Raw genomic sequence first — 25,128 nt, 5'->3', positions numbered from 1 at the left:
AAAAATATTGTATGTTAGAGAGAAGCAGAGCCTCCTTCTACGTGAAAGGAGAAAAACACGATGTGTACAAAAGCTATTTTATCGCTGATTTCGTGGCGGATGGATTACTTTTCTTCACCAGAGTTTCAGGTAACTGTGACACGCTCTGAGAGCAAAGTAGTGTTTGATCACAACCCAAAAAATCATTGATTTTTTTAGAAACTTTTGTGGCAGTGGAGTTGGTGCAGATAGTTGAACAAATCGGCATCACATACAACCAGTAGAAAACATTTAACTATCACCACATTCCAGGTTTGGAAAATATTTTAAAATATCAACTTATATACTTCTAAGAAGTTACATGTATTAGTTGCCTGCAGATTTTAGGAAATATTATTATTTTGGGCACTTTACTCTGTATAAAGATAATGCACGCATGGGCACGTAAGTGTAATTTTGTTTCCTCTCAAAATAACATTGAACACAAGTGTACGATTTTCCATTTGCATTTAGATTTATAAATAACCAACATTTATAAACATTTTAAGCTAATCACCCCACTGATAAGTTAAAAATTGAGACTTCGACACATTTTTTAACATACGAATGAAAAACTCAGCACTGAGGTACCAAACAATCAACTGGTAACTCAGCACTTAAAAGGTTAAGATACTAATTCATCCATTTCCTGTGTTAGCAATACTCACTGTACAGTATATCGTCGTTGCCGGGATAAAACATACTATGTGATAATATTTTTGGAGATATACTGACCCGCAGCACATACATTATGAAAAGCGAGAATGCCTTGACGATATTCACACAGTGTTGCACCTTAGATTACAGAACCTTACTGGTCAAAGTTCTAAGCTAAAATATTTCACATACGAGGTTTTGTCCCAGCAGAGACGATATTATACATTTCTAATAAATTTTTAAAAATTAATTGTGTGTTTGTACTGGTGCTTATTGATAACCAATATTTCAATGTGTTTTGCACATAGGTGGTGGACTCTGTGTTAAACGGAGAAAGTCGATCTGGTATTGCCATAGTGCGGCCACCAGGTCATCATGCAGAAGAAGATGAACCGTGTGGCTTCTGTATTTTCAACAGTGTCTCTCTGGCAGCAAAGTATGCGGTTGAGGTTCATGGGCTGAAGAGGTTTGTCATTTATTATGTTCACTAGCTTTCTTTTAAAAACTCTTCTTAGCAGAGATATAGGTCATTAATGTGTTCCTTTAAGAATCTAGCTGTAGTGAACTGTGGAATATCTTTGCTAGAGATGAACTAGAACTATTATAGAACACCCTGCAGTCAGACTGTTCAGCAGATCTGATTTTTAAGGTAGACATCAGTTAACATTTATCTTATTTTGGCTTCTACAGTGAAATGCTCCATTTTGCACTCCATTGTGCAATGACACGGGTCCTCAGACTGACTTCGTGCGATGTGTTGCAGCGTTCAACTCCGTTTAACTGTGTTGAGTTGACTGATAGGGGGCACGTGGTGTTACGTCTCGCAATGCGTACGCGCGAGTGCATCGTCCCAACTAGCACGGTGTAGAACCTAGGCGACCATTCACCAAACTTTTCGGACAGGTTGTACAAATAACACGATACTTGGCAAAATAAAGTTTATCACTCGGTGATTGTTCATAAGTTTACACGATCTCTTACAAATTTGAAGGTGATCACTTCAATAACAAAACATTCATCCTGTGAAATTAGTCTCGTTCACTTTAGTTAATCACAAATAGTATCGTAACACAAATGGTGTTGAGTCTGTTTATAGGCTGTCCTTGGTTCGACTGCATGAAAATTGAATACTATTCACAGAAGCGTAAGTTCAAATATAGTGTTCGTAGTCAAGAACCTATGGAATGTTTAGGAAGTATGTGAGAAAAAATCTCCACATCGCGAAAATACAAGTTCATTGAAGCATTCAAAGTACTATCTCAATTATCTATCACTCAAGAAATCCGAAGCTCAACTATAATGTTATACTGTGTCAAAATATTTCGGTCACTCGATGAAAACTTAGGTTTTAATGCACTGTTTGAAGTCAGTCATCCAAAGAAATATTATGGTCAGTTTGAAATGTAAGCACTCGGTTGTTTAACGAAATACTTCTAGCACTTTGAAACGTAAGCATTGGGTAGAAAATAATACAAGTCCCAGAAACACAAATTGAATTAAAGAAATGGTTAGTCTCTTGGAAATGAACCCAAGTTAAATTACACTGTTCAAGTCCACATTGAAAAGTTTTATCACTCGCGAATGGACAACACTGAAAATGGATAAGTCTGGTTTATGTTACCATGGAGTTAAAGTTTACTAAGTATGAAGAACTTCATCAAACCCTTGACATTCGGCGAAACCGTAGTTTTGCGATGAGTAATGCCACCAGCCGACCTTCCGGTCTCGACTGTGGTACATGACTGACTTTGACCTGCTAACTGGCCCTCCTTTTATACAAGAATCATGGGAATTTAAGTGATTGTATTCTATTCAATATCTCCCTCGATTCTGGACAGATTTTTTCCAAACTTAGTGAAAATGGGGACATAAAATTGGTTAACACGATGATATTGTGCTCTCTTAGTTTTATCTTAACCCCAAAAGAAGTAATTAGCAATAGAACATCTTGAATGTTCTCCCAGCTGACGTAATCCAGCTGTGACAAGATAAGGTGGGATGTAACGTCACACGTTCCACGTAGCACTTTGCCTGCTGCTGCAGGCAGCTGTGAGCTAGCGCACGGTGCATAGTTCGAGTTCAGTTGGCGGGGACCCTGATTTGAACCAGCGTTCCTGGTACAGTATAGGGATGTTAATTACACCTATGGCTTTAAATTTAATTGAATAAAATACTTTCTCAACTTGGTTGCAAGAGACAGCTTGGAAAGTAAAACGTGAGCAATTAGGTGATGGGGTGAATGATTGGTACGCATTTATGTGTGGCTGGTTAATTGGGTTAGGCGGTATTCTATCTTCTGAAAAATATGTATTAAGCTCGCCAGGGGGAACAGTTTTGCGCCGTTCCTGTGTCCAGGTAAGGACGCACAAGATCCAGGCTAGCTCAAATTATGATAATAATTGTCATTTCATCTTTACGGGTTATGAGTTCCTACTGAGAGGAAAGAGAACCGATTTATACTCGTGGAAATATCTAACTCACGCAGAAGGACGTCTCCTACTCGTTTTCTTAGCTATAATTCCCTATACCTTATCAGATCGCCAAAAATATAAGTGCCTACAGCTAAGGAACTACTTTAAAAGACATTAAAAGAAGGGTTGATTTTTGACATATTTCATTTATTATGAACTAAGTTCAATCAGTAGTAAGATCATCATAGTCTTTTTGGAATAAAAGGTAACGAGCGTCGAACTATGCATTTATCTTAGAGTTCATTTCTAGTAACATTAAGTTAAAGTCTTTTAAAAGAAATGAAATATCTAATTAGGATGCTTGAAAAACAAATGAGGCGTCTAGTATCAAAACCGGCCAAGTCACTCAAGGCATATTTTTCAATATGGATGAAAAACCTGTAGAGACAAATCAATGATGGTCAGAAAAGATTTTTTTCACAGTTATATCCTTAATGGTTTAATATTTAAGTTCCGCTGTTTTGAAAAATCTATCTCATAATTAACCCATCTTTTTTGTTAATTTAAATTTTGACTTGGCCGTTTTTGTTGCAATTTTGTACAATTTCAGTCTGTTTTTGTAAAACTGTATTCTTTTTAAATTCCAAACGCTTGTGAAAAAAGGCAATTAAATGAAAATAAATTGACATTTTAATTCTTTTCTTTATTGCAATGAAAAAAGCATTTCAGCATAAATGAGATAATAATGAATGAAGAAGAACATCATAAAGCTGAGGTAATACAAAATAGGATTTCTCTCACTAAAAGTTTATACTTCGATCTTGAACGCAGTAAAATATAATTATCGTCAATAATAGTCACTTATGTTAATAGAATCATTATTAAGATAGGTACTGTTCAAACATACTAAGTAGTATTGTTGTTGAAAGTCTTCAATTTGCTCTCATTTATAATACATTATCAGGCATTTCTCGTGGACTATTGATGCAGACTTCAGAGACGGTGTTGGAACTCTCATGACCAACGAAAGCTGTTTCACTTGCCAATATTACAGTTTTATAAAACTGCAGTGCTGGAAGGTTTCTGACGCTATATTATTATTATTATTATTATTATTATTATTATTATTATTGCTATGGTTTTTAATGTGAGTTAGAACACACTCACACAAACATGCATAGTTAGATCATCTTATTTTCTTCTCAAATGTGCTCATTTGAATTCTTTTTTAATCTCGAAAAATGAAACATAGAAACCCATATTTTAGGTTTGATAGTTCTGCGAGGCTAATTTCTGAAAAGACATCAACCTAAAATCAACCTGACTGCTTCAAGAATCGAACGAGAAAAATCGATAATCTGTTGTAAAATAAAATGAAATATTATTCTTACCGCTCTCGTTTCCGTTGTTGTGATTTCCACTGTGACGTATCTCTTGTTCTCTTTCTGGGGGTTTCATTTATTGATGTTTCCATTATGTGGCACAAGGTATAAAAGTAAATTTTTCAGTTCACCACTCGGAACAATATCCACGTTACAGAACACAATAATGACAAAATAAATAAACAATTAAAATTCGGTACATTGATGGAATCTTATGAGACTGATGTGGTGATAGGAGTGGAATCGTGGTTGAAAGAAGGGGTGGGTAATAGAGAAGTATTTCCAGAAGGGTACACAGTCTATCGTAGAGACCGAGGAGATAAAAAGGGAGGGGGGGGTGTTTATTCTGGTGAAGGAAACTTACTGTTCACATGAATGGTTTACCGATGAAAGGGATGAAATATTAGGGATAAAATTAGTTTGTGATAATATGAAGGAGGTGGGAATTATAGGAACATATAGGCCTGAAAGAGAGGAAAGAGACATGGAAATCTTTGAAAAAATTATAGATTATACTCGTAAAAACAATAATAATGATATGGTAATAATTGGGGAAGATCTAAATTTGCCTGAAGTTGAATGGAAAGGAGCTGCAAGTGAAGCCCATGAACAGAAACTGGCAAATAAGTTAATTTGGGAGGGAGGATTTACACAAGTAGTACAAGAACCAACTCGTCTCAATAACTTACTAGATCTATTCTTGGTTAAACCATGGGAAATTGTTGATAAAACTGAGGTAATTGAAGGAATAGGAGACCATAAGGCTGTAATAATGGATGTAGGACTCGTACCAAAAAGGCTTAATAAGAGGGTTACACAAGACAAGAAATTGTACAGAAAAACTAAAGTTGATGAATTTGGGACTTACCTTAAATCACAATTCAGTTGTTGGATAAGTGAAGGTAGTAACGTGGATACACTTTGGGCTAAATTTAAAGGAATTATTTGGGAAGGAGAGAAGAGATTTGTACCTGTTAAGAAGGGTAAACTGACCTCAGACCCTGTTTATTATACAAGGGAAATAAGAAAATTAAAAAGAAAATGTAGAATAGTAAACAGGAAAATCAAAGAGGGTAGGGAGAGTAGAGAAACTAGAAAACAGCTAATGAGGGAACTGAATAGAGTGAACAAGGAAGCAAAAGGGAATTATATGAATGGCATACTTCAAGAGGGTAATGACCACAAAGGGAAATGGAAAAAGCTGTATTCATATATCAGGAATCAAAAAGGAAAAGGAATCCAAATACCTATAATGGTGGGAGAAGGGGGTGAACACTATTTAACAGATACTGAGAAAACAAACCTATTTAGTAGGGAATTTAGAGATTCAGTAGATGATTGTCAAGAGTTGGAAACCGAAACAGAAGATAGAGAGGGAGAGAGACAGAGGGAAACAAGAAGCTTCTCATTCACAAACGAAGATATTTTTAGAGAAATCCAACTGCTTCAGCAAGGAAAAGCAGCAGGAAGTGATCAAATTACTGGGGAGGTATTAAAGACGATGGGGTGGTACATAGTGCCTTATTTAAAATTTCTCTTTGACTATGTCATAAATAATAGTGTAATACCAAAGGAATGGAAGGAATCTATAATAATACCAATTTATAAAGGAAAGGGTGATAAAAGGAAACCAGAGAACTACAGACCAATCAGCCTGACGAGTATAGTTTGTAAAATTCTGCAGAGTTTAATATCGAAGTTCATCAGAGGGATATGTGATGATAAAAATTGGTTCATGAGGAGCCAGTATGGATTTAGAAAGAAATTTTCTTGTGAGGCACAACTGGTGGGATTTCAGCAGGACATATCAGATCAGTTGGATTCAGGAGGTCAGTTAGATTGCATAGCCATAGATCTTTCCAAAGCCTTTGATAGAGTGGAACATGGAATATTATTAAAGAACTTGGAGGGAATAGGATTGGACGTAAGGGTTACACGTTGGATAAAAGCATTTCTAAATTCAAGGGTTCAGAAAGTCAAAGTAGGAAATAATGTATCTCAGGAAGAGAAAGTTTGGAAGGGAATTGCACAGGGTAGTATAATCGGTCCGTTACTTTTCTTAATATACGCAAATGATTTAGGGAACAATATAACATCAAAAATAAGATTGTATGCAGATGACATAATTGTTTATAGGGAAATAAACAACATTGAGGATTGTTCAGAATTACAAAGGGACCTTAAAAGTATCCAACAATGGGTTGAAGAAAATAATATGAAGGTTAATGGAGGCAAATCAACTGTTACAACTTTTACAAACAGAAGCTTTAAAACTGAATTTGAATATACTTTGGATGAGGTAGTTATCCCAAAAGATGGCAAGTGCAAATACTTAGGTGTGAGATTTGAAAGTAATTTGCACTGGAAGGGTCATATTGATGACATTGTTGGGAAAGCATACAGATCGTTACATGTCATAATGAGGCTACTTAAAGGATGCAACAAAGAATTAAAAGAAAAAAGTTACTTCAGTATGGTTCGTCCATTATTGGAATATGCAAACAGTGTTTGGGATCCTCACCAAGAATACCTAATAAAAAAAATAGATAGTGTGCAGAGGAAAGCAGCAAGATTTGTAACAGGGGATTTCAGGAGAAAGAGTAGTGTATCAGAAATGTTAAAGGAACTTGAGTGGGAAACTTTAAGTAAGAGAAGGGAGAAAACTAGACTTATAGGATTATATAGAGTCTATACAGGAGAAGAAGCATGGGGAGATATCCGTGAGAGGCATCAGTTGGAAAATAATTATATCGGCAGGACTGACCACAAATATAAAATTAGAAGGAATTTTAGCAGAAGCGATTGGGGTAAATTTTCATTCATTGGGAAGGGTGTGAAGGAGTGGAACAGTTTACCAGGGGTAGTGTTTGATCCTTTTCCAAAATCTGTACAGATATTCAAGAAGAGAATAAACAGCAACAGAGAAAATAAATGAAGTGTTAGAGGGCATTCGAACAGTGCAGGTTATTGTAAATAAAAAAATGTGTGTGAATAAATTAATTCCATCCCCTGGTCTACGGAGTTTGGACAGCCAAAGTAGGGGACTGCCTGTAGGGGTGAAGTACAGTGGGGACTTCGAGGGCCCTGGGACCGCTACGGTAGCTGTGAAGGCCCTTCAGGAACTCTGAAAAGTGGTGGAAAAAGGGGCTCTGGTTAAGACGCAGCAGGTCGTTATGCTACTTAGGATCCAGAACGGGTAAAAAATTTTTTAAAAAAAGTAAATAAATAAATGCAATGTAAATATTAATGTTATACCAGTTGTATAGTATCATTTGAAGTAATTCCACATACTGTATATCAGTTGACTATATTTGTAAGTAGTACAGGAGATATTATAAGTAGAATTTTGTAAACAATATAAATTTATTAAGGATGAGCTGTGTGTTTAATAGAAAACATTGTTAGCGTAAATTGTATAATATTGTATTATAGGAAAAATTTTCTTCTCTTGTTAATTTAATATTTAGTGCTTGACAATAATGTATTTTAGTGTACCATTTGCCACCGAGGTAGACACCTCATTTGCAAATAAAGAGATTTTTATTTTTTTTTATTTTGATATTTTCTCCTTCTGGTAGTCGACTGTGACGTTCTTCTTATAAGCAAGTTGAGCGAAAGTTAAAATTTTTCTATAATAATAACTCGTAACAATCTTCATACGTCATTCTTTTTATCACCGCCTTCCATGTTCCGCTCTTTCGCCGAGCGCTTGACGAAAATATTACTACCTCAGTTTGTAATAGTGTGAGACGTTTAAAAAAAACCGTCGTTTTGATAATTTAGACTCCATTTTTGTTCCGGTTGTATCTTTTGGAGAACAGTGAAATGGCACAGTTGGTTCAGTCTGTTGTTGCTGACTTTCCGAAATACCCAGTGAATGAAGATGTTTCCAAACGTTACTTGTGTTTAGTTTACCTGAAAGTGGGTGATTTCTTGTTAGGACTTGCTTCACTCTGTTTCTAAGAACATGGTAGTTTTCAAAATCACACTCATTGCAAGTTCCCTTGTACTTCTGGAAACATGTGTCATGGCGAGCCATCATATTTTAAATTTCATCATTTAACCATGGGCAGAGAGAGAGAGAGAGACTTTCACAAATATAACTCTGTCCTTCTAAATCCATGAACCTCACTTAAGCACGTCTCTTCCCAACAAGATCCCATATGTTCATGTTGTAACCATTAAAACAAAATTTTATATATAACCTTCGCTAGGAGGACAATAATAATTATTACAGAAACATATGACGAACCCCGATTAGGATTTTGAAACAATTGACAATTACTCGAACCCAGAATTAAACAAATTTCTAGTTTCAGTTATTTTAAGCCTACAGTGGTTTTTGTTTCCATTCATTATACCCTTTTAAAATAGTATATAATTATATTAACTATAAAATAATATTAATAACTAGAGGTCACGCGCTGCTCCACAGCATTCTTTATAAATAGGTCAGATAACTCGTCTTGATATGCCTGTCGTAGTCATATTGTTTTGCCTGCCCTTTTCAATAGTTTTATGGCATTTATGCTATGCGCAGTTCATAGTCATAATTCATCCATTCTAACGTGTAATATTTGTGAATACCAATAAACAATAATAGTAAAAATTAACTATAATCGTTGACCCCACGCTGGGCGCCATTTGTAACTTATTGTGAATACCAATAAATAATAATAATAATAAATTATAATCATTGCACCATGCTTGGGTGCCATTTGTAACTATGTGTGAATAATAGTGAAAGATCATGAATAAAATTACTCAAAACTTAATAAAATACTTGAAATAAAATGAATTAATAAAACTAATAACAATAATTAATCGAAATGTCCGTTGTATGGGCGCCAGATTTCACCAGAATGGATCCCTCAAATTTAGATAGAGCATGATAATTCTTTATCTCCCAGGGCATGTACATAATGCTGCATACTGGTACATCTGCTTCAGGCCTTACCTAACCTTCTGAAAACGACTAAATAGGTGGGAACTGCACCTAGGTTCATCAATAACTCCACTGATTCTAAAATAACTCTATTCTCAATAAAATCCGCGCATGAGCACCTCATCAATACATCAAAATATACATATGATACACACACAAAAGATTGCTGGAAGACTCCATATTTACAACAACAATGAAAACAGTGGGAAAACGGAAACGAGAACTAAGCCACCATTTGTAGTTAGTCCGTTAAACATTGTACATATATGTAGATAAGTGCCCTTCACTGTCTCTGTATCAACACGACTTGCCGATTCTCATAATTGGCCCTTATTGTATCACACAGATACTGTACCTCATAATACTGTGTTCACTGACTCTAATATACATATGAGCAACGCACGCTTGTCGTTCCTGAACATAAATTATGATAAGTCTGAGATAGCTTTCAACAACATATGATACCACGCCACCACAAAGTGATACAATACCCAGTGCATAAGCACTCCACAGTTTGTAGGTTAGCCACTTTCCACGAACATAAAAAGACTACCCTTCACTTGAAGTCCAGTCCAGTATATTGCAGCCGTGTTACTCCAGTACCGTATATCCAGTTTCACTCCCGTATCGTTTGTGTTAGCACTACTTCCTTCCCGTAGGCCTACAGTGTTTGTCCTCATTCACCGTATCGTGTCGTGTATATATAAAGCTCCGCTTCCCCCTTCCTCTCAAAAAGATAAGTCGAGATTCATCCTGATCAGCCAATCGTGAGTAGATCCACGTCAAGACCACGCCCTGAATCTCTGCAAGTGTCAAGGCAATCACGAGATCAACCAACTCTGGGGTGTTTCACATGAATCATCGGAACTTCTTGACTACAATAATAACTCCACCTCAACAAACTCTGGGCTATTCACATGAGTCATAAAAAGTTCCCGAGTTATGACTAGCAATATTTTCCCAACCATCGTACAAAACAAATTAGTCCACTCATACCAAATATGGGGACCTTCCATTATAAAATATTAAGAACAAATGTACAAATGAAATTCTAATCATAATAATAATAATAATAATAATAATAATAATAATAATAGGATTAATGTCAATAACAGTTCTCACTTCTGCGTACAGAGCGAGGATGTGATATATGTACTATCATAAATGATATGATGCCGTCTGTTTGGTAAAAATAAATCCATATATTCTCTTTTTTTTTTAATCCTGCAGATCTTGGTGTAAAGCTTACTGTTATGTCGTAGAAGGCAATGGTATTTGTAATCGCAGTTCTTCTATGTAGAATGGTTGTCTTGTGAGCTCGCGGGAGAGTTTCTTACAAGGCAGAGAAATTTTTTAAGATACATGGCCTTCATTCTAGTGAAGCTAGGTTATCCCTCAATAGGTGTTCCCAGATTATGTCTAAGGCGTATGTCATGATGGAGTCTTTTTGTATGTAGACTTTTCCTCTTAGCAGCATGTAAGTTATTAGGAATTCTCAGTCGTCTGTTTGAGTGTATTTGGAAGCTGGAGAGGTTTGAGAATAAAAGAGTATCAGAGGAAGTGTGTACTCTCTGGCTAGACAGGTAGTAATCAAACATGGCTGCATACAGTGACATTACTAAGGATGACAATCACATGTATCAGAATGAAAGTGTTAGAGTAAGCCTTCGCCTGCAATTGTTGGAGTGATCATTTAATGATTTGATTTTCTGATTACTCGAAGTTGGCTGAACTTTGAGATCTATCAATGTCCCATGATTCACCGGCAGGTAATTCCAGAGAGAATAAAACAAAAATGAAGCATATCAGCCCAGTAGAATGGACGGACGGATGGATTTGCCGAAGCTCTTTTTAGTAAACTCTTTTAATATATAGATTATAAATATAAATGGTTCATTGAAACAGAATGAAGAAGATTTGTATTTACAAAGATGATTGGTAAGAAACTTTTTAGCCGTTCTAAGATTAAATGTTGACCACCCAAAACTTAATTGTAGATAGTTTAATATAAATTGAGAAAACTTGGTCAACATAAATTATCATATAAAAATTTAGAGTAGAACATTCCAAAGCACAAGATGTTTAATAGCAACATAATAAATCAGTAACATGAAATGAAAGATATGAAGACAAGTTTAACTTTTCTCAATTTAGAGAATTATAATTGTAACCTCCTGATAAGTAAGGTTACAAGTAATAGTTAATAATAATAATAATAATAATAATAATAATAATAATAATAATAATAATAATAATAATAATAATAATAATAATAATAATTGCTACCACTGTGCAAACACATCATTACCCAGAAACACATTTTTGACGCAAGCCGTAATTATAATAAATAGCACTAAATTAAAATCATAACAAACAGGTTAACAAACATGACGGCTAAGAAAGGATAGTGTGGAAGGTGGCTGGGAACCATATCCAGGCAATGGAAGGTATTGGCATTGCTGAAGAAGCGAAGTCAGTGATGATTCAAAATTAATATACAGTTTACTTAAAATTAAATTGAAAGGAAAGCTCAAATAATCCATAAAATTACATCTTTTAAAATTCGGAAATAAACAATGATTACAATGATTACGCAGAAGATTCCAATTCAGTGATTCTACTTTATACTACTTTAGGTTGGACATTTCACACTTGGCGTAACGTTTAAATTACATAAAACTGTCGGAAGGAATAAAATTTAGGTAATATACCTTTAGAAGGCTATTCATAGAAAATAAGCAAGATACATTTAAGATAATTATCCTAGTGCAGCGCACCTTTAGTAGACAGCCTCCTCAAAAACACTTCTGAGGTAGGTGCCTGTCCTAAAGGTGAATACACCTAGGATTACGCAGAACTGAGAGACAGCCCCAAGGGGAAATTAATAGTTTATAATTACACTGACTGACAGAGCAAATGCAACACCAAGAAGGAGTGGTTCGAAAGGGATGAAAGTTGGGGAAAAAACAGAGACGGCACGGACGAATAATTGATGTTTATTTCAAACCGATATGCAGGTTACACAATGCGCACGGCATCGACTCAGTAGGATGTAGGACCATCGCGAGCGGCGATGCACGCAGAAACACGTCGAGGTACAGAGTCAATAAGAGTGCGGATGGTGTCCTGAGGGATGGTTCTCCATTCTCTGTCAACCATTTGCCACAGTTGGTCGTCCGTATGAGGCTGGGGCAGAGTTTGCAAACGGCGTCCAATGAGATCCCACACGTGTTCGATTGGTGAGAGATCCGGAGAGTACGCTGGCCACGGAAGCATCTGTACACCTCGTAGAGCCTGTTGGGAGATGCGAGCAGTGTGTGGGCGGGCATTATCCTGCTGAAACAGAGCATTGGGCAGCCCCTGAAGGTACGGGAGTGCCACCGGCCGCAGCACATGCTGCACGTAGCGGTGGGCATTTAACGTGCCTTGAATACGCACTAGAGGTGACGTGGAATCATACGCAATAGCGCCCCAAACCATGATGCCGCGTTGTCTAGCGGTAGGGCGCTCCACAGTTACTGCCGGATTTGACCTTTCTCCACGCCGACGCCACACTCGTCTGCGGTGACTATCACTGACAGAACAGAAGCGTGACTCATCGGAGAACACGACGTTCCGCCATTCCCTCATCCAAGTCGCTCTAGCCCGGCACCATGCTAGGCGTGCACGTCTATGCTGTGGTGTCAATGGTAGTCTTCTGAGCGGACGCCGGGAGTGCAGGCCTCCTTCAACCAATCGACGGGAAATTGTTCTGGTCGATATTGGAACAGCCAGGGTGTCTTGCACATGCTGAAGAATGGTGGTTGACGTGGCATGCGGGGCTGCCACAGCTTGGCGGCGGATGCGCCGATCCTCGCGTGCTGACGTCACTCGGGCTGCGCCTGGACCCCTCACACGTGCCACATGTCCCTGCGCCAACCATCTTCGCCACAGGCGCTGCACCGTGGACACATCCCTATAGGTATCGGCTGCGATTTGACGAAGCGACCAACCTGCCCTTCTCAGCCCGATCACCATACCCCTCGTAAAGTCGTCTGTCTGCTGGAAATGCCTCCGTTGACGGTGGCCTGGCATTCTTAGCTATACACGTGTCCTGTGGCACACGACAACACGTTCTACAATGACTGTCGGCTGAGAAATCGCGGTACGAAGTGGGCCATTCGCCAACGCCGTGTCCCATTTATCGTTCGCTACGTGCGCAGCACAGCGGCGCATTTCACATGAGCATACCTCAGTGACGTCAGTCTACCCTGCAATTGGCATAAAGTTCTGACCACTCCTTCTGGGTGTTGCATTTGCTCTGTCAGTCAGTGTATATCGAAAGGCGTTGAGCACACATATTTACGAAAATAACAAAATGAGAACTGTCTCTTTACAAAAGTGACGCAACTTACCAAAAAGGCTAAGTCATTTTAATAAATTTTGGAAGCTGAAGGAAAACACGGGTAAGCTCCGGGGAGATAAATTAAATGAAACACTACATTTGAAAATAAATACCTGAAAGATGAACAATTAAGTGCATACCTGGCGGAGGGGCCAAGCCGACCTGTCCCCTTGTAGAAGGCAACCTTTCGCTTCACTGGTCGAACAGAATAGACGCCTTGGAAGAGCAAGGCTCTAACGAAACGCTTCTCTCCGGAAATTAGGAAACCTTACAACAGCCAATGAACGTCCGATCTTTTTCCTTCACCTACCAATAACATTTACGTTTATTTTCTCCAATTAGAGCTCAGAAATTAGTGCTGACCAAGAACATTTGAGAAGCATTGAGAAGTTACAAAATTGATGCAACTTTACAAAACCGGATATATCCCACGCCGATCTGGCGCGTGTACACTACAGGATGTTTCCTAATACATCTTACTTTACTTTTCCCACAATAAAGAAACAATCTTGAAGCCATACGAAAATCAAACAATTCCAAAATTCACATACTGAGGAGAGACATTACATACCAAATTAACATAAACATATACAATTCCTCACCGTCTTCCAAGTCCAGGTAATCAAATCCAAGTAATCACTATATACTCCCCCCCTTTAATTTGGAGCACAGCTCCAAAAATAAAACAATTTCATTCACTTTATTTTAGCAGTCCAGTTTCTGCATAATTTTAAAAACAACTAATCACTTTTAAAAAAAGTCACTGTAAAACAAAGGAAAAAGTCACTGAAAAAACAAAGGACATACAACATAATGCTCACTGAAAGAGAAAGCACATAAATTATACACTAAAGAGATCAAAAATTTCTTTTTACTATTCCTCTCATGTCTGTCAAACGCCAACACTGAATTATTTTTTTTTTTTTTTTTTTTTAAAAAGACTTAAATGTTCCCTAGAAAGAAAAAATCTGGACACAAAATAAGAAAGAGATCTTCTGGATTGAGTTCTTGAATTTGCTCCTTTATTTACACTAAAGCACCACGAGTTCTTGCTGCTTATATGACTGACGACTCGGCCGATGTCTTCAGCCTACACATTACAGTTCAAACTGGGTAACTGAGCAGACTGGCGTGATTAGAATATCTGGTTACAGCGCTGTTGATTGAAATGTCCAAATATAGATGAGATTACATGCCACCATTGGCCACGTCAGTGTAAATCTGGTAAAAATATGGTGATCAGGACCTTTGGCATGGGACGGTGGTGACCACCATGCAGACGATCCCCCTTTAACTGGGCACGTCCAGTTGTCAGGCCGAAATTGTTATGCAGGAACTGTAGTTCACCAGAATATCAGGTCACCGGGTTGTGGAGCAGGACGGCAGAGCCCAGGACATACGGTACATCAGTAGAAATGGGGATAGAATGCCCCTCCGGCCATTGCAACACAAATTTTTCCGCAGCAGACAAAGAGTTCACAATCCAAAGCCACCCTAGATGGACAAGAGCTTGGAGGCACCCAACTGGTGTCTCCACGACCTTCATTTGGGAGGTTCCCCTACAGGTTTGGGACTATCTTAGCCCCCCATTCAGGCAAGCACTATGGATACCTCAAGATAAAATTTAGAAAATGGTTAAAAGAACTTTTAAAAATTTCTACCGGAGTTTACCCTGGTTCCAAAATTATTACAACAATCCCTAGTTATGAAGATCTTAATTCTACCCCCAAAATACATACTAAATTATATCTAACATGATCGTAAATGACTATTCCCATTACAACTAAGGTGAGTTAAGTAAATTTCTAACTATAGAATCCGAAAAATGGCTGGCCAGCCCATTAACTAGAATTTGCTTACAACTAATTCCTTATAACTACCCCAAAACAAATTAGTTTCTAAAGTATTATCTCATAACTAGGGAATTTTTATCTGAGATAAATGCACACGACTGATCCTCTTTCTTTCAGGATCACTGACTAACAATGACACAGGGGTTAAACATTTCAAAATTGTGTAGGGACCTCGAAACCTCGGGGATAACTTACTAATTACATGGTCCGTAGCACTACTAATTGGATGAGTCTTTACATAGACCTGGTCACCCACAGACAGATTGTGCGGTCTTCTCCCGTGATTATAGTTACATTGAACTTTAGCATAATAAACCTTCAAATTTTTACGTGCACAGTGCCAAGCAGCACGGATCGTTTCTGGATTAGCGACATGAGGCAGAAGATCGTTAATGGACCGCAGATTAGAAAGTGGAGAATTAGGGGTGAACGCTAGCATCAATGAAGCTTGTGACTCTCATGAACAGCAGGATTGAAAGCAAATGATAGCCAATTAAGTGAAGAATCCCACTTGGAGGGGTCAGAAGAATGGTATGCAATAAGAGCAGATCTTAGGTTCCGATTTACTCTTTCAGCATAATTAGGCCTGGGATAATAAGGTGTGGTAGTCACATGAGAAATATATAGGTCAAAACAAAAATTTCGGAACTGAACAGATGTAAAAGCTCTATCTTTATCACTCACCAAAAATTGACAGGGTCCAAATGAAGCAAAGATCTGTTTTAAGCAAGAAATAGTAGTACTAGCATTGGCCATGCGAGTAGGAAACAGCCATGTAAAACGCAAGAAGGCATCAACACACACAAGTATGAAACGGTAGCCGGTCCGTAATCGCGGTAATGGTCCGATGTAGTCTATAAATAGTCTCTCCATCGGGCGAGAAGCTTGCTCAGATGACAACAGACCAAGGATGGTATTAGGAGCAGGTTTACTAATGTTACAGGTTTTGCAAGATTTGACCATGGCGCGGATTTCGCCATCCATAGATTTCCAAATGAAACGCTTACGAATTTTCTCTCTGGTTGTAAATACACCAAGGTGTCCGCCAACAGGGGATTCATGGATATATTTGAAAAGAGCAGGAACTAAATTAGCTGGAACAACAATTTTGGGGTCTCTGTGACCACGAGCAGGACAACACAGAACGCCATTTTTGATGACATATGGTTTGACATGTTCACCAGACTTAATCCTGTCAATAATACCCTTCAATTCAGGATCGTCTTCCTGATGTTTAGAAATATCTTTGAAAAGGACAGGGGAATTGGTCAAAACCATATTAACAAAGTCCGAAACTTGTTCAGGCGAGGGATTCGCAGGCTCTGATTGAAGATCAGAATTGCCAGGGTAGAACATCCTGCTAAGAGTGTCAATAACAACATTTTGAGTTCCACCTTTCTTGGACACGATATGGCCTAGGAAAGACATCTGTGGCTGTGCGAAAGTAACTTTGCTAGCCTTAAGGGTTAGTCCTGCTTTACAGAGTCTTTCAAGGACTTCATTGAGATGAACAAGGTGTTCTTCAAACGTTTCGCTAAAAATTACTAAATCATCGAGATAATTATAAACAAATTTGAATTTAATGTCTGACAACACATTATCCAGCAGCCGAGTGAGAACAGCGGCTCCCGTCGCCAGCCCAAACGGAACACGCTCAAATTCATAGAGGTTCCAGTCAGTAGCAAAAGCCGTGAGATGCTTGGATTCCTCAGCAAGAGGTATCTGATAGTACGCTTGATTCAAATCAAAAGTGGTAAAAATTTTGGCATTAGCAAACCAAGAGAAACAAGAGTGTAAGTCAGGAAGCGGAACAGATTGAAGCACAACTTATTCAACATCCGATAGTCTATTACAGGCCGAAACCCATCCTGTGGTTTAGGGACTAGGAATACGGGAGAAGAGTATGCAGGGACGTATTACACCATCAGCAAGCATTTGGTCGATGCGACAAGCGATACGGAGGAGAACGAACAGGTACATTGTCAGTTACTTCAATTTTGTATTCCAAAACATTGGTCACACCTAACTTGTCTGTGAACACATCAGGAAATTTATCACAAAGATTCCTAAGCTGGTTGACCCGGTCATCACGCAAATGATTAAAGTCAAAAGCTTTTGGTTCACTTGTGTCCTCAGAGACAGCACTGACATGATAAGGAAGGATAGGAGAACGGTTACACAATTTAAAGATCCTAATGGAAAACTTAAACTGGAATTCATTGTATTGAAGATCCAAAACCATACCAGTTTTGGCAATAAAATTTGCACCGAGAATGAAAGGACAAGATAAATCTTTCGCCACTAGCACAGGCTTATTCCATGTGAAATTACGTATTCTAATTTTGAGATTCAGACTTCCAATCAAATTCAAGGAATTAGAATTAGCCGTATGGCAGGTTAAAGACACAGGTTTTAAATCAGGGAACTTACAAACATATTTTACAGAGTTATACAAATTTTCACTCATCAAGGTGAGGCTACTTCCAGAATCGACTAAAGCACAAACAGGTTCATTGTTCACTTCTAGGCATATGTAAGGTAATTTACACGGAGGAATAGCAGAAATACCACAAGATTTTGGAAAATTGACACTAGGGTCAGACTGTGGCTTATAATCAACTACAGGATCGGGTAACTCATCATCTAATTGACAGCGATAACAGACGAAACATGAAGGTGCACTATAAGTTTTGGCACAAGAATCGGCGGCTAGTCATCTGGAATTGCCATTACCAGAATGCCCAGAACCGGAAGAATTGCGAGGACACTGTCTAGAAAAGTGTCTATTTGACCCACAGTATCTGCAAGAATTAGTGGAGGGAGAAACTCTACTCTCATTCAGATTTGAATTGCCTAAGGACTCAATCTTAGGACAATTCCTTGGGAAATTTTGAAGTTGACCACCCATGACAGGTTTTGAATTGCCTAAGGGCCCAATCTTAGGACAATTCTGCTGGAAATGATCAATAGAACCACAACTATAGCATGCACGCAAATTACGTGGCTTGGAAGAAGTAGAAACGGTACTAGTGACCTGAGAAGACATGCTCATAGGAGGAGGAGCTAACGCAACGCGTAACTGGTCAGCATACCTAATGCCTTCAGCAGAAACAGTGATAGCTTCCAACTGAGCGAACGTAGCGGGTCGTGGTAACAGAGCAAGATACGACCGATAATTTGGTGCAAGACCCTCTACAATGCTAGCAACCATTTGAGACTCAGAATAGTTGAGCATAAAAATCCTAGCATTGAACTTAATGTCCTGGATGTATTCAGACAATGTTTCATTGAAATACTGTACACGAAAATAATACTTCTGCACCAAAGAAGACAAAGCATGGGAAGGAATAAAAAACTCAAGCACATGCACGTGAAATTGGTCAGCTGTCCACTATTCAGAAATGGCTCTTATGACATGCTCAGAAAGAGCTCCAGATACATGTGGATATAAAACTTGGAAGAAATTGTCACTACTTAAGGAATACACTATACCCTGATCTTTAAATTCAACCAAAAAACGTAGAAACATCATGATTTAGTCAATTGAATTAGCGGTGAACTTGGATACACCCTTAAATATGGCAGTTAATGGGTGCGGCAAATTTGAAATAATTTGAGAAGCAGCAGGTGTAGTAGGTACCTGAACAGCACTTGATTGATTAAGAGAAGGCATCACAGTAGTATAGAAATCTTGATTTGAACGCCCCTGGGGTAGGGTAGGTGTACTAAAAGTGAGGTTAGGATTGCAGCTAGATTGCATCGAAACTGGCACAGATATTCGCATCTGCGAAACATTTTCGCACATTTGTGCCACCCCCGAAGCATTTGCTACAGGTGACACTCGGACATGGGGATATCTTTGCTCAATAGGAAGAGAAACAACTTGGGTCGCAACCGGAGGTTGAGATAAGAACACAGTAGAATTAACAGTTCCCATAGGAACGGTTGACATAGCAACTTGCATACAAGAAGCACTACTATTATTATTCATGGGCAGAGAAGCACTAGTAAACACAGCAGGAGAAGATTGCTGGAGAATATTATTGCAAGTTACCACTGTACTAATTTGTGAAGCAGTTGATACAGAAATAGTATCACTGTCACATGGCTCAGATTGAACAGGCATTCTGTAACCTCCTAATAAGTAAGGTTACAAGTAGTAGTAGTAGTAGTAGTAGTAGTAGTAGTAGTAGTAGTAGTAGTAGTAGTAGTAGTAGTAGTAGTAATAATGATGATAATAATAATAATAATAATAATAATAATAATAATAATAATAATAATAATAATAATTGCTACCACTGTGCAAACACATCATTACCCATAAGCACATTTTGATGCAAGGAGTAATAATAATAAATAGCACGAAATTAAAACCATAACAAACAGGTTAACAAACATGACGGCTAAGAAAGAATAGTGTGGAAGGTGGCTGGGAATCATATCCAGGCGGTGGAAGGTATTGGCATTGCTGAAGAAGCGAAGTCAGTGATGATTCAAAATTCATATACAGTTTACTTAAAATTAAATTGAAAGGAAAGCTCAAATAATCCATAAAATTACATCTTTTAAAAATCGGGAATAAACAATAATTACAGTGATTACCCAGAAGGTTCCAATTCAGTGATTCTACTTTATACTACTATACATTTCACACATGGCGTAACGTTTAAATTACATAAAACTGTCAGAAGGAATAAAATTTAGGTAATATACCGTTAGAAGGCTATTCATAGAAAATAAGCAAGATACATTTAAGATAATTATCCTAGTGCAGCGCACCTTTAGTAGACAGCCTCCTCAAAACCACTTCTGAGGTAGGTGCCTGTCCTAAAGGTGAATACGTCTAGGATTACGCAGAACTGAGAGACAGCCCCAAGGGGAAATTAATAGTTTATAATAATCCAGAAGTAAGTATAAATAACCACCTAATCGATATTTTTATTATTGCCTCTGGTAAAATTGAATATAAATTAACACTTACAGGACATGTTTCGACTACTTAGTGGTCCTCTTCAGCTGTATAAAGAAAGAATTGAGAAGAAAAAACATTAGGACAATAAGCACAAATAAAAGTTCTTTGGAGACTCCTTTGTTAAAAAATGGAGGTCATCAGAACAGGACATCTTGCCTCTCGTTCTTGTTTGGAAAAGATGTTTATTCTGCGCTGTCTAGAGGGTGTGCCTTTGAGCGAAACCTGGAGAAGTAACGATGTGATACAGACTGACAGTTCATGCAAAGCTCTGGAGAGACGGGAGAGAGAGTTTTGTCGTCATCTAAAATAACATGTGAGGGAGGAGGGAGATTGGGCTGTGCTTCTGCGATGTCGTGTTTGATTATATCTCTTGTTCGTCTAGTCTGTTTCAAGTCTACCCATTCCAAGTATTTACTAATATTCTTGTATAAGATGGAAGGAACTTCTTAATTAGATATCAAGAACACGTCAATGCTGAAAAATACAAAATATTCTCTGCCATGGGATCCCATATAAAAGAGTCCAAACACAAATTCACCAATATCAGACAGGACCTTCAAATTATCTGTATGATAAATAAAGGAAATCTAATGAACAACCTGGAAAACATCCACATCGTTCTTGATAAATTAGAAAACGGTGAAGAGAATCTTAACAAAAACAACGAGCAAAAAAACATCTTACACTAAGTAGTGTTAATTTATATTCAATTTTGCCTGAGGCAATAATAAAGTATCGATTAGGTGGTTATTTATACTTGCTTCTTGATTATACTCATCGATACGGTCATGAAATGGACAACTTGTAATACGAATGCTAACCAAGCAGGAAACAGTACGAACATCTATCTTAATCTGAAGATGAAACTTGCAAAAGTAAGCACAGATATATTTTTCCTTAAAGAATGTCTAAATAATAATCTAATTCCTAAATTCTTAAAAGGGACACAAAGAAACAACATACGCTCAGTTTTCCAAATTTCTACACAAAGAACAGTTAACCGCATATAGCTTAAACGAGAAATTAAATTTATGTATAGGAAGAAATCCTTCCTCAACAGAGAACTTTACCTAGCGCACCTTTCTGCTTCTAGTAACTTAGTTCCGCTAGAATGGGATTCTGTACAAAAATATGGCAGAGATAAAGTTGAAAATCTAAAAAAGAAGAAACGTGCAACTTTGAATAAGAAGTTATAAAACCTAAAAAACAATCCCCCAACAAATCTTAATAAGCATCAACCTAAATCTTCTTTCAGTTGTGAAAAATTCCCACCCCCCCGTCATGAACTTGTCGAACACGACATTTACAGAACAAGAAATACAATTATTAATCAAAGGGCCTAATCAGAATTGGCATAGTTTCGATAACAGACAAGTATTAATACAAACTTTAGCAGAAACAGAGACGGCCATACAAACCCTTCCAGTCGACATTCAGAATGACGTACAGTACGAAGCAAAGAAAAAAATTCCCTCCGTAATTAAAGGATTACTGACCAATTACAGAAACACTAAAATCGAGAAGGATCTTCAGCGTAAAATTAGACAAAGTGACATTGTTATAACGAAAGCTGATAAAGGTGGAACAGTGGTAATATTAAATGAAAACGAATACATCAATAAAATGGAAAATTTTTTCACTAACAACAAAGTTAAGGTAATTGAGAAAGACCCCACCCTAAAAATTCAAAAGAGTTTGAAAGGGATACTGAAGCAAAGCTCCTTCCTTCTTAATGACCAAGAAATTCAAAAACTCATTAATATGAATCCAGGACTTCCTAAAGCAAGAGCTATGCCTAAATTACATAACAAGGATGCACCTATGAGGCCTATAATTAATTTTCGGAGAAGCCCCACATACAAAATATCCCAATTTATTCATAAGTTCTTGACCCATAACTACGTATTTTATACCAAATCTTCGATAAAAAACTTCAAAGAGTTCTGCTCTGCTATTAAAGATTTCAAGTTAACTTCATCTCATGTTACAAGTTCCTTCGACATCAAGGACATGTACACGAACATTCCTATTAAAAACACCATTGAGATTATAAAGACGAATTTATTAGTTCACAAACGTATCAGTATAACCGAAATAGAAAACTTCATAACTATTTTGGAATTTGTTTTGAACCACAATTTCTTTTCTTTTAATCATAAAATATATCAGCAAGATGGGCTACCAATGGGAGCGCCGGCTTCTGGAATTTTAGCTAACATATACCTCGACTATTTGGAACACACTCAGATAGTCGGCCACGTTAAAGGACTTGATCTCTAGCTTCGATATGTTGATGATACCTATGCCATAATTAATAAGGAAATCAATGACAGTCACAATATCCTAAATACTTTGAATAATTTAGACCCAAACATAAAATTTACAGTTGAAGAAGAAGAAAAAGGCATACTCAATTTTCTTGATTTCCAAACAATTCGGAAAGACAACTATTTCCAATTTAAAATATACAGGAAACCCACCTTTACTCCGACCACAATCAAAAGTGATTCTTTACATCCCATCTCACAAAAGAAATCTGCTTATTATAGTTTCGTCAACAGAGCCATTGAAATTTCGCTAACAGAAACAGACAGAAAGAAGGAAAGAACTATCTTTCATTCGTCAACAAGCTCTACATAACGGTTTCAGTTTGAAATTCATCAATAAAATCATTACTAAATGCAAATACCAACAACAAATTAAACTTAAACAGCATTCAGAAAAAGAAAAAGGATATGTCAAATTCACCTTTAATAACCCGAAGTTTTACAAAATCACCAACTTATTCAAGAAACACAACACCAGAGTAGCCTTCTCAACAAACAACAACACGAAACGTAGGTTCTTTAGTCACAATAAAGCTAATTAACTTAAAGATGACGAATTCCAGGAATCTCGTATGTATAAGCTAACTTGTCCTCAGTGTAAAAAAACTTACGTGGGACAATCTGGAAGGAACTTCTTAATTAGATATCAAGAACACGTCAATGCTGAAAAATACAAAAGATTCTCTGCCATGGGATCCCATATGAAAGAGTCCAACCACAAATTCACCAATATCAGACAGGACCTTCAAATTATCTGTATGATAAATAAAGGAAATCTAATGAACAACCTGGAAAACATCCACATCGTTCTTGATAAATTAGAAAACGGTGAAGAGAATCTTAACGAAAACGAGCAAAAAAAATCTTATACGAGAATATTAGTAAATTCTTGGAATGGGTAGACTTGAAACAGACTAAACGAACAAGAGATATAATCAAACACGACATCGCAGAAGCACAGCCCAATCTCCCTCCTCCCTCACATGTTATTTTAGATGACGACAAAACTCTACCTCCCGTCTCTCCAGAGCTTTGCATGAACTGTCAGTCTGTATCACATCGTTACTTCACCAGGTCGCTCTCAAAGAAAGACCCTCTAGACAGCACAGAATAAACATCTTTTCCAAACAAGAACGAGAGGCAAGATGTCCTGTTCTGATGACCTCCATTTTTTAACAAAGGAGTCTCCAAAGAACTTTTATTTGTGCTTATTGTCCTAATGTTTTTTCTTCTCAATTCTTTCTTTATACAGCTGAAGAGGACCACTAAGTAGTCGAAACATGTCCTGTAAGTGTTAATTTATATTCAATTTTACCAGAGGCAATAATAAAAATATCGATTAGGTGGTTATTTATACTTACTTCTTGATTATACTCATCGAATGTATAATATAACTATTTATAATAGTTTATTTAAATCCACCTTGATCAATACACTCATCGATACAGTCATGAAATGGATAACTTATAATAGTTTATAATTACATTGAAAGGCGTTGAGCACACAAATTTACGAAAATAACAAAATGGGAACTGTCTCTTTACAAAAGTGACACGACTTACCAAAAAGGCTAAGTCATTTTAGTAAATTTTGGAAGCTGAAGGAAAACACGGGTAAGCTCCGGCGAGATAAATTAAATGAAACACTACATTTGAAAATAAATACCTGAAAGATGAAAAACCTTTCCCTTCACTGGTCAAACAGAAAAGACGCCTCGGAAGAGCAAGGCTCTAGCGAAACGCTTCTCTCCGGAAATTAGGAAACCTTACAACAGCCAATGAGCGTTCGATCTTTTTTCTTCACCTGCCAATGACATTTACGTTTATTTTCTCCAATTAGAGCTCAGAAATTAGTGCTGACTAAGAACATTTGAGAAGCATCGAGAAGTTACGAAATTGATGCAACTTTACAAAACCAGAAATATCCCACGCCACTCTGGCGCGTGTACACTACAGGGTGTTTCCTAATACATCTTACTTTACTTTTCCCACGATAAAGAAACAATCTTGAAGCCATACGAAAATCAAACAATTCCAAAATTCACATACTGAGGAGAGACATTACATACCAAATTAACACAAACATATACAATTCCTCACGGTCTTCCAAGTCCAAGTAATCAAATGCAAGTAATCACTACAATAATTAAATAAAAGAATATGAAGTTTCAAATACCTTA

The 25,128-nt window shown here is 37.4% G+C and overlaps 1 protein-coding gene across 8 annotated transcripts in view; it reads left to right on the top strand.

Annotated features, from left to right (window-relative positions):
- HDAC6 (histone deacetylase 6) overlaps nt 1-25,128 on the top strand; it is a 458,923-nt gene that overhangs the window by 268,756 nt on the left and 165,039 nt on the right. For all 8 annotated transcript variants that reach the window (XM_067152102.2, XM_067152103.2, XM_067152104.2 and 5 more), the window contains one exon: nt 984-1,141. In XM_067152102.2, the coding sequence (XP_067008203.1) occupies nt 984-1,141 (158 nt within the window). The remainder of the gene's footprint in view (nt 1-983; nt 1,142-25,128) is intronic.

This window comes from Anabrus simplex, chromosome 8, assembly GCF_040414725.1.
Source record: "Anabrus simplex isolate iqAnaSimp1 chromosome 8, ASM4041472v1, whole genome shotgun sequence".
Classification (NCBI taxonomy): Eukaryota; Metazoa; Arthropoda; class Insecta; order Orthoptera; family Tettigoniidae; genus Anabrus; species Anabrus simplex.
This window is presented reverse-complemented; position numbering and strand designations above follow the sequence as displayed.